General features: G+C 48.9%; 1 protein-coding gene across 2 annotated transcripts in view; it reads right to left on the bottom strand.

The window, feature by feature from the left end:
* The window catches only part of Slc12a7 (solute carrier family 12 member 7), an 85573-nt gene extending 80336 nt beyond the window's left edge, over positions 1–5237 (bottom strand). For both annotated transcript variants that reach the window (XM_026783784.1, XM_026783785.1), the window contains exon 1: positions 4986–5237. In XM_026783784.1, coding sequence (XP_026639585.1) covers positions 4986–5193 — 208 coding nt within the window. In that variant the 5' untranslated portion in view covers positions 5194–5237. The remainder of the gene's footprint in view (positions 1–4985) is intronic.
* Between the last annotated feature and the right edge of the window lie 5776 nt (positions 5238–11013).

The following is an 11013-nucleotide window of genomic DNA, read 5'->3' as shown; positions in this document are numbered from 1 at the left end:
CACACACACACACACACACACACACACACACACACACACACCCCTGCATCCCTGTAGGTCTATATCTGCATGTGAACAGCATCAATTTCACCCAGTGGCTTCCTCTGCAACCAGGGCTGCTTTGACTCAGGCTGGGTTACCTTAGACACAGATATACTCATGTGTTTATTTCTCTGACAGGTTAGGGAAGGCCTTATGACCTCTTAAACACAAATGCTCCTGTGAGTTTGCATCTTTAGTAGGTTGGAGAAGGTGGGTGTCACCCAGACATGCATGTTTTCACGTGTTTGTTTCTCCCACAGAAGCAGGAGACACCAGAGCTGTTGTCTTCTTGAATGCCCCGGGTCAAAGTCCCCTGCTTTGCTGCGGGGTTTGCACTAGTACCAAGAAACCCAGTCCCAGCCTGAGGCCTCCAACTCGGGCTCTTCCTGACCTAGTTCTGATTACCTTTTAGATGTTGTTGCTTTATTTAAAGAAAATTTCTTCCCATAAAGAGATGTGGTGTCTCAAACCCTAGCCTACTCCAGTGGGAAAAAAGAAGCCAAGTTAAATATTATGTAGCAAAGAAGAGAACAGGACGTACACGGAGTGTTTCTTGCTAAGCCGAGTTAACCATCACCAAATCGAGACCTCTTTCACAGCAAAGTGACAGAACTTGAGCTGGCACGGCTCGCCGAGAGCTAGCGGCATCTTACCGATTACCAGGAGGGCCACACCCTATGAAATATTTAAGCAAAAAGCAAACAGTCTGCCCAGCGGGCAGCAGGTTTTCAGGCACCAGAGTCTGGCCATCACCCGGGATTAGCTCTTGAGCCTCAGCAGCCTGAGGAGAGGCAGTGTAACAGTATTTCTGTTCTGGGAATCCAGGTACGGCTTGGGATACAATTTTCCCAAGCAGAACCTAGGGCTACAGTGAGAGACATTGCCCAGTGTGTGAAAACAGCATGGAGCTGGCCCTCCTTTGTGCATGCCTAACTCAGAAGTGTTCTCATAGAAACTGCCTCAGAGGCCACAGAAAATATGCTAAGCAACAAACCGCAGAGCTGAGTCCACAGAGACGTATGTGGTGAACACAGAGACACAGGAACACACAGGTAACATGGAGACAGGCATACCACGGCAACATCAACTCACATCGAGACACTGAAAACAACAGAGATAAGCACAGAGATAAGACAGCACTGATGTACAAAGAGACATATACACAAATGACACAGACACACACACAAACACATGCAGACTGCACAGAGACAACATGGAAACACATAGGTAATACAGAGACAGGCACACTGACATACAAAGAGTCAACATGTAGACATATACACCATAGCACAACATAAGACTCATACACAGATAACATGGAGGTACAGAGAGATCCAAAGACAACACAAAGATACACAGCATGGAGATACTGCAGGGGACAAGGAGACACACAGGAACTCATAGACTCACAGCCACATACATGTAGATATATGTACACATCAGGATACTTCAGCCTGGGCTCCCTGGGCACCTCACTGGAGAGACCATTGTCATGGAAAGTGGGATGCTCTCTTGGATCTGAGTCTTGAGGGCAGGCATAGCTGCAGGTAGCTTCACTAAATCTCTGTGGCCAAGTCCTATACCACCACCCCTTGAAGTATAATTATCGAAATTTGGCAGACATGTGATCCTACCAGCCATAACAGTGACGGGAAGCATAATGCCAACCTCCAATCAGGGACTCAACACTGGTCTTTGTCCTGGACTTGGGTGAAACCACAGGAATTTGGAGGGCAGAGAGCATCCAGGCCACGTATGACCTTGTAGGCTATTGTAACCTCCCAGGAGCCCTCTTTGGGAAGCCCTGTGCTTATAGCTCTTCTGGCCATCTGGAGACCTTCTCCTTTCCTTGTCCCTTCTGTCTTGGGGGCACTCTGGGTGGCTGTCCATCTTATATTAGTAAATGGTTCTGAGAACACCTTGGGGCTATTCCACCAAGTCTTTGCCATGAGGACTCTCAACCAGAACTCCTTCAACTGGAGAGCAGAGAGTGACCTCTCTCTGGGCCCTTGGCATAGAAACAGGATCTTTCCTATGGGCCTTACGTGCTGAGTGATTTCCCCCTTGGTCCATGGACCCTTCCCTCTGCCCCTGTGCTCACAAAAGATGCAGTAACAGCCATGGAGTAGGCGGTTACACCTACCAAACGACAGCCTAACTTCTGCACCTCTATGGGTACCACCTTCATCAAAGCAAATAGAACACGGTCCAAAGGCTCAGTATCGAGACCTGTGTCTTATGGGACATAGACTGAGCAGGCTCTGCAGATAAGAGATTCAACATCACACTCACATACCATCACACAGCAAAGGGAGACCATGTGCTATCTACTCTTAGACACACCCCACCCAAGAGATGAGACCAAAATACTCATATGAAGGGTGTTGGTCAAAGGTTCAACTGGGCCAGCGTCCACGTATCATGATGAATATGGAAAGTGGAAAGCTATGGGAGCTGGTCCTGAAGGAGGCTGCAAGCCAGGAGACCTGACGTCCCTGGGGATCTAGAAAGTTCATCCTCAGTACTTACCACACATCTGTAACCAAAGGTTGACTCAGGACAACACTCCACCCAGGGCTCAGCTCCTGGCACTGTGCCCAAGTCGGACCAATAAAATCTTTGTTTGTTTTCAAACTTAGTTTACTCTGTGTTAATGAAACACCAAATAATAGGTCTTCTGTTCCCACGTAGAAGCAAGACACGAAAGCACTGGAGGGACCGTTGTCTGGGACTGCCACATGAAATCCCCACACAACTGAAGCCAGCTGTCCATGGACAGATTCAGTTAGCCAGACAGGTGGGGCCCCAGTACAGCACTGAGACCCGAATCCCTAGAACCCACATGAGGGTGACAGGGACTGGCCCAGCCCTACCTCCGACCACCAGTGGGGTCTGACCCCTGGACATCTGACCCTCAGGGCCTTCTAGACTGAAGTCACAGACCCCATCTACAAGAGAGGAGAGGAGGTTGGGGATTTCAGGGCTGGGAGGTCTCATGTTGGGCTCCACCTAATCCTGCCTCACCTGCTACATCAAGGACTTTGGGTCATGCTCTTTCTCTTTGCTACTCCAGCATCCTGAAACGAGGGAAGGGAGCATGGAGAAGTCTCGACCCCCACTTGTCCCCTGGCATCCTGCCTCCGAGGACCTCTGATGGGGTTTATAATCCAGCATGAAGGACTTTGAGGACAAGGGACAGAAGACACTATTGTGTTGGCCTGACTCATGCTCTTGGCTCAAGGTGTTGTAGGTGTTCAATATTTCTGGATATTAGTTTCTTATTCAAGAAGTGAGACTAAGTCCTGGAGATCTGAGTTCCTTGAGACCGTGGGGAACCAGAAAGCCCAGGTCAAGGGCAGGCATATCCATCACCATCCATCAGTAGATTCTCTGCCAAAGGTGGGAGATATTTTCCAAGATTACAGTGGGGCTCCTTGCCTCAGCAACTCAATAGACCCCCAGTAGCTGGGGCTGTCCTGCTTTCTCCCACCCACATCCCCTGGCTAGCCCTCGTGGTCAAGCAGGCTCCCTATAAGCAGGTCCTGCAGACACCATAACTGCTCTGTCACTGTATTTGGTGACCCAAAGATCATCTATTTGCTTCTTGAGTTCCACAAAGAAACCCAAAAGAAATGTGTCCCTTGGCAAGCAGGCAGACAGCTACTGCAAGCTTGCTGCCACGCTAAGATTAAGGAGAGTCAACCACTACCCTGTGGGACAAGCATCCTGGCAACCCTGCCCACTAAAGCATGAGACAAATCCTGACCTAGAGCTCAGAACAGAGACAGATGAAGACGCAGCTCAGCATGCCCAATCTAGGGGATAGGTATCTGTAGCTTGCATGTGTACCCATATGCGTCCACACACATGCACATGCATGCATGCATACATGCGCACATACACAACACAGCTATGTAATGCCCAAGTTCACACGGGGAAACAATTGCTCAGATTTTGTTACAAAAGTTAACTCATCAGAAAAGTGACAGTTCTAAGTTCTTCTAAGTCACAGCATAGCCTCCCCCAAGTCTCTAAAAGACTGCATGTGTGCAACATGAACACACCTGTCACGGGTATTTGTGATGGTGCCTCCCGAGCTGACAGGAGCAGGGCATTTGAGTACTGGACAGGTTTTCAGACCAGTAGCAATCCAGTTTTGGAGACCCTACCCAGGAAGGCAGACTGGTACTCAGAAGGCAAAGGTCTCTCAGGGATTGCCTGTCAAGTGCCAGCTAACTGCCAGGTGGGCGGGGCAAAGACCAACCCAGGCACCAGACCTGGTTTCATCTTCACTCCCTGACCCAAAGTCGGGCTCTAGAACAATCTGGAGAGCGCACAGTGAGCGCCTGCTTCTGTCGCGTGTTCCTTGGAAAACGTGGCTTCGCAGATGTGTGGCCAGCAATAGATTGCACGGTTCTAGGATTCTTAGATGAAGGCAGAGGTCACAAGTCATTGTAAAGATCAGCTAGCCAAGGGGGTTTCCACAGCAGCGAAGTGCAATCGGCTCTCACCAAAGGCTGGCTGCCTCTGTCTCTCCTGCACCTTCGAATCCCATACTAGGACAGAGGAGAGAGCTCTTTTTCTCAGAGGTACTAATATATATATTGGGGGGGGGGGGGAGGGTTGTCTAGAGTTAGTGATCAGAAGGCGGCCCCAGAAGGCGGCCCCAGAAGCCGTCCTTCACTAACTACCAATATCCCACTGACCCTTAGAACCACTCTGCAGAATGTTACTACCGACAAGGTCCACAGGCCATCAGGCAGGGCCAGGGATTAGCAGGACTAAACTGTGGGACAAAGGACACCAGCGGATTCCAGAGCCGGCGCTGTAACACTTGGTGTGACCTGCAACCATTCCTTAGCCAGCAGGCAATGGCCACCTCCTGACACCTGGACAGCAGGCACCGCAGTGGCCCCCTAGGAGGAAGGTTTAGCTGCACTTACCATAGCGACTGGGCTCGCGGCAGTAGCGCAGAATGGGCAGCGCATCTACTTCTTGTGTTTTCAGCGCGGCCACCTGATTGGGATCTGGGTCGGGGTCAGGGTCGGGGTCAGGATCCAAGCACAGAGGCTGGCCGCTGCCGCCCTCTGTCCTGGGTCCCGCGTCTCCCATCCCGCTCTGCGCTGGGGTCACCACGAAGCGCTGGGACATGTTGGCGTCGGAACGCTGGGCGCCGCGATGACTGCTGGATGCGAAGCCTGCCGGTGCTGACCGTGGGTCTCGGGGAGTGGGGCGGGGCAGGGGCGGGGCACGAGGTGGGGGCGGGGCAGGAGGGAGCCCAGGCTGGGGCGGGGAGGGGCTGGACGGGCGAAGTCAGGGCAGGGCTGGCTGGATAGAAGTGAGTGGATCTGGGAGGGGGTAAAAGATGGCTGGGGTAGGCATGGGGGGGGGTAAGAAAGTTGGGTTGGGTAGGGAGAGGGCCGGGCCGGGACCACAGAAGATGAGAAGAGCAAAGAGCAAGGATGAGAAAGGGCAGCGGAGTGGGACTTGGGTGAAGGCTGGGTCAGAGGACGATCGGGACCTAGATAGGTGATGCTTGGGCAGGAAGGTGTTGGGCATTTGGCCTGGGAAGGGCATTTGATGGTCTGCCTGATGATAGCAATACAAATCTTACGGGTCACCAGGAAACAGAACCTTTGTTTTCCAGATGGGTCACTTCAGCGTTGCTTTGGAGTTACGCTAAGTGACTAAAAGACTCCTACCCCACACATCCAACCACTCACCCCCATCCCTGACTACCAACAACCTACCAGGTCAGCGGGACCTAGCCCAGGACCAGGCTAGGATGGGGCAGCTCATTCAGGGGTTAGGAGGGGCAGGGAGCAGGAACATCTGACGGGAATGGCCTCTAAGGGCCAGAGTAAGGGATTCTGGGAGTAGGGGTATGTGGCAGCCTTGCTGGCTACTGGGCCTAGAGTAGTAGTTCTCAACCCATGGGTTGCAAAAATCCGACAAACCTCTATTTCCATAATTATTTACATTATGATCCATAACAGTAGCAAAATTACAGATATGAAGTATCGACAAAAAATAATTTTATAGTTGGGGGGTCACCACAACATGAGGAACTACATTAAAGGGTTGTAGCCTTAGGAAGGTGAGAACCACTATCTTAGAAGGAAGGCGGTCGCCCTGCTCGCCTCGGCCTTCCCATCTGCCCCCGCAGCCTGGCTTTTGATACCGGTGACCTCCTAGATTTGTGCCTGGGTTGCCAGACTGCTGGGAGAGCAAAGGGTGAGAGAGAGCTGAGAAGCGGCTCAGGAAGCCTAGAACGAGCGGACGCTCCTGGAAGTGGGGACACCAACCACTCTGTGCTCGTGGTCCTTCACCATATATAACATGGTTTTCATATTCATTCAAGAATTTATTAATAGCGCCCAATGCCAGGCTCTGAAACCCCTACTTCTCTGAAGCAGAGCAGAGAGAGAAGGAAAGAAACTTGAGGGAACAGGGCTTCTGTTCTTACAGTCCTCGTGTCCCACCATGGCTGCTCTTGGCCATCACATCTGTCCCTCTGCAGAGGGGAGGCTGAGAAGGGCATTAGCTGCCCTTGCCTGTAGTATAGCCTAGATGCTGTGTATAGTACCGCTAGTTACGCGTGAAGCCTGCTCAGGGTGTATCCAGCTCGGCAGGAAGATAGAGTTCTCTTTTGAAGACTTGGGCCTCTTTCTTTCTTTCTTTCTTTCTTTCTTTCTTTCTTTCTTTCTTTCTTTCTTTCCTTCTAGATTTATTATGTACACAACATTCCATGTATGCACCAGAAGAGGGTGCCAGATCTCATTACAGATGGTTGTGAGCCATCATGTGGTTGCTGGGAATTGAACTCAGGACCTCTGGAAGAGCAGTCAGTGCTCTTAACCTCTGAGCCATCTCTCCCAGCCCCTTGGGCCTCTTTCTTAGGAAGTCAGTTACACCACCCACCTCCGTTAGCCTGACAGGGAGAGGGTAAACCAGGATGGGAATTCTCACACCTGTATATTCATCCTCTCAGGATCCTGTCCCTGCAGGAGGAGGCTCTCCATGGAGTCTTACCTCTCCTCCAATCAATCTTTTTTAATATTTCTAAGGCCATTATTGGGCCTTTCTCCCAAGATGAACCTCTGGGTCACATTTTAAGTGTCTCTGTATTAGTAACTTTGCTTTGCTTAATGTCTGACAAAACACTTGAAGGAAAGGCTTATTTTGGTCACGGTTTAAGAGGAACACAGACCATTGTGGTGGGGAAGCCGTGCTGATGGGAGCATGAAGCCACTGGTCATGTTGAGCCCTCCAGAGAAGTCAGTGCTGGTGCTTGGCTGATATCCACTATTTTATGTAGCGAGGAAGCTCAGCTCGTGGGATGGTGGTGCCATCCATATTCAAGATGAGTCTTGCTACCAGGTGTGATGGCATATGCTTTTAATCCCAACATTTGTGAAGCCCAGGAAGGTGGAGTTCAAGGCCAGCCAACCAAGGACTCACAGTGAGATCCTGTCTCAAAACAAAACAAAAAGTAGATTCTTCCTTCTATGGTTAAACCTCTCTGGAAACACCTGGACAGACACACCCAGAGGAATGTTTCCATGGTGATTGGAAATCCAGGTCCATTTATGCTGAAATGCGTTTATAAACTTACTGAAAGCAGATGTCTTTACATTGTCAAACCTCTCACCCAGGTCCTGGGTTTTCCGTCAAACTTAGTCACATCTATGTTGCTATTATAAGGAATTGCAGCTCTGATGAAAGGGAAAACCGAAAGAGAACACCGGAGCTTTGTGTATTTCTTCTGTAACCTGCCACTTCATGTAATTCTAAACTGTATTATTCAAATGCTTTTCTACTTCAGTCGTGGTATTTTGCAAGGATTTTTTTTTTAGGTCATAGATAACGATAATTTTTCTCCTTCCATCTCCTTTAAACCTCTACTGTTTTCTTTTATTCCTTTGCTTTCATTTCGAATTTTTTAAAGAAATTTCAGGGCAACCCTTAACATCATGGTTCATGTAGCTTCTTTACTGTGGACTTAGAGGTGAAACTTTTTTTTTTTTTTACAAAGAGAATTTTTATTTTGACGTTATTGATACAAATTACACAGGTCAAATTCATATTAAGGGTCATTCCCAGTTACTCCAAGAAATTCTAACATTAACTTCATTGGAACAATTGATTGATCTAACATCTTGATAAAAATGCCTTTATCATATAAACTGTTGATGATTGTTGACAAAAATCAAAGACTTGATCCCTCAGATGCATACTGGACTCAGCTGATGTCTCTTGATAAACCTTGTATTGCAGTTTCAGTCAGCCAGATCCCCACAGCTGGTATTGTCAGTACAGGAGCTCACGTTTCTATTATAGCTGAACAATCCTATCTCTCCAGTTATGCTTAGATCTTCAGTAGTAGATATCCAAGGTGGTGGTTGCAAAAGACATCCCCTACCAAGTGTAGGAACGTTCCTTGCTGCTCCCAGAATCCAGGGGCCTATTGCAACCGTCTATGTCATCCTTAACCTTTTCCCCTTTGGGGGACAAGACCTCCTGTTTCACGGAGGTTGTAGCAACTCTTTACTTGAGCATCCTTTTTTCAAAGGGCCACTAAAAAACACCTACCTAAGCTTTCTTGGATAAAAAGATCCCCCTATTTGAGTAAGCCAGTGACCCATTAAAGGGGACAAAGAAATTAAATATTTACATCAGCTAATTTAATAGCATTTTAGGTTGACCATACAGAACCATCTTTTCGGACCTGGATTACTCCTGTTTTCTGTATTTCTGGGGAATCTGGTCAATGGAGGCTTTTTTTTTTTTAAAATTTATTTATTTATTGAGGATTTCTGCCTCCTCCCCGCCACCGCCTCCCATTTCCCTCCTCCTCCCCCGATTAAGTCCCTCTCCCTCATCAGCTTGAAGAGCCATCAGGGTTCCCTGACCTGTGGGAAGTCCAAGGACCGCCCACCTTAGAGGTGAAACTTATGCTGTGATATGCCCAAGACAGGCACTGGCCAGGTCGGAGTGACTTGTGCCCTAGACACGCCCTTCTGGCTCAGAGAAGGCCCTCGATGGGCATGGTGGAGAAGGGGGTCCTCTTCTCTTTTGGAGCCCAGGAGGATGAGAACTTGAAGCCCCTCAAAGAGCTTATACTCTCACCTTTAAATCTGAAAAATAACGGACCTATCATTTCTGGTCACAGCTTTTATTCACCTTAGACCTTTGCTTGCAAGTGTCCCCGGAATCTGCAAGGCTCTGTAACCACCCAGAGATGTTAGCTATGCTATTCACAACCAGGGCTAAGGGGTTTCCCATGGGGAGGACAGGACTGACCCATGAGAAACGTTGTTGATCCTGCTCACTGCTGTGTGCACAAGAGGAAAACCATCAAAGGTCTGGCGACTTTTTACAAACAGGGAAATGGAACTTGCTTTACATAGAACCCTAATTTTGAGCAATAAATGGGGGTGAGGATGGAATCTGGAAAAGCCAGGTGATAGTGAATGAGGAGGAAGCTCAGACAGCAGGACATAGGCAAGGGACACTGTTACATGGGAGGCAGGGCCCAGGAAGGAGCCCATGAGAGCTTCTTCAGCTTCTTCTCTGATTCATGAGTGGACTTCTATAGTTATTGCTTTTTTAGCGTGTTCCCTTTTCTCATCTGAATTGTAAGTGTGAACTCATGCTATAGCTCAGGTTTTTCTATAATGCAATTTATAGTTCAGGATAGCCTTGGACCCTTGGCAGGCCTCAGGTACTGGGAGGACAAGCATTTGCCGCCACATCCAGCTCTTATTAAGCTGTCTCTGCTCTGTCCCAGTAAATAAAGGAAACATTGATAACACAGTGTCCTCCCAACACAGACATGGCCTCAGGGCCACATGCTCCTGGTCTATAATTGCAATCCCAATCTTGTTGGCTAGCAAACTATTTATAGCCTCTGCAATTTTTTGACTGCTACTTGAAGTCTGAGTTAACCCTGCAGGTGCCTTACTTTTCTCAGAGTCCCGTAAGTCATACCCATGACCCCATGCTTTCCAAGTGCCTTCATACCCACTCTGTCCCAAGTATTTGTCTTTTCTGCTCCTCCTACTGCACAGAGCATTTTGAGTCTTGATCTGGAAGACACTTCCCTGGCTATGGGATGGCACCCCTTTATTCAGGTTGGGACCCTCAAGGGCTCTCCAAACTAGAGGTGGACCTTGAATGTCACCATGACAGGCACAGTAAGAAGAGGTCATGACAGTGGCTCAGATGAAGTCAGTAGCAGGCTAGAACATATCTGTCATGAGACAGCATAGGCAGGAGACGTTTCCATCCCCCAATCAGTCACCAGCCCTGGCCATGGAAACCCAGCCTGTCTCCACATGTCCTAAGGATCGCCTAGAGCATGCAACCTTGGCCCTACCCATACCACCACTGAGGCCTGGACCAAGGCCTCCAGGAGGGACACTAAGGCACGTCTAATCAGAGCCTAGGTCACTTTGAAAAGGTGGTGTGGGACAGTGGCCTGTATTCTGTCAATTATATTTTAAATGAATGCTGATTGGCCAGTAGCCTGGCAGGAAGTACAGGCAAGGCGACCAGACAGGAAGTAGAGGTGAGTCAATGAGAACAGGACAATTTCAGGAAGAAGGAAGTTTCCTAGTCCCAGCCACAGAAGAAACAAGATGTGACTGCCTCGATGAATAAGGTACCGAGCCACATAGCTAACACAGACAAGAATAATGGGCTAATATAAGTTGAAAGAGTTAATAAGAATCCTGAGCTAATGGGCCAATCAGTTTATAACTAATGTAGACCTCTGTGTGATTTCTTTGAGACTTAACGATTGCCAGAATCAGGCAGGACAGAACCCCCCTCCCCCTGACAACAAAAAGGCTCAGGGTTCTCTGGGTCCATGAGAGAAGCTGGGACTCTTGGTGGCAGTGGGAGGAAGAGGGTTAGTGCCCAAAGGGAGGAGAGGTCCACAAGTCCTCATTTTGGAGAAAGTCATGAAGA

The sequence above is a fragment of the Microtus ochrogaster genome, chromosome 19 (assembly GCF_000317375.1).
Source record: "Microtus ochrogaster isolate Prairie Vole_2 chromosome 19, MicOch1.0, whole genome shotgun sequence".
NCBI lineage: Eukaryota > Metazoa > Chordata > Mammalia > Rodentia > Cricetidae > Microtus > Microtus ochrogaster.
Note: the sequence above shows the minus strand (reverse complement) of the source record. Positions and strands in the feature narration are given on the sequence as shown.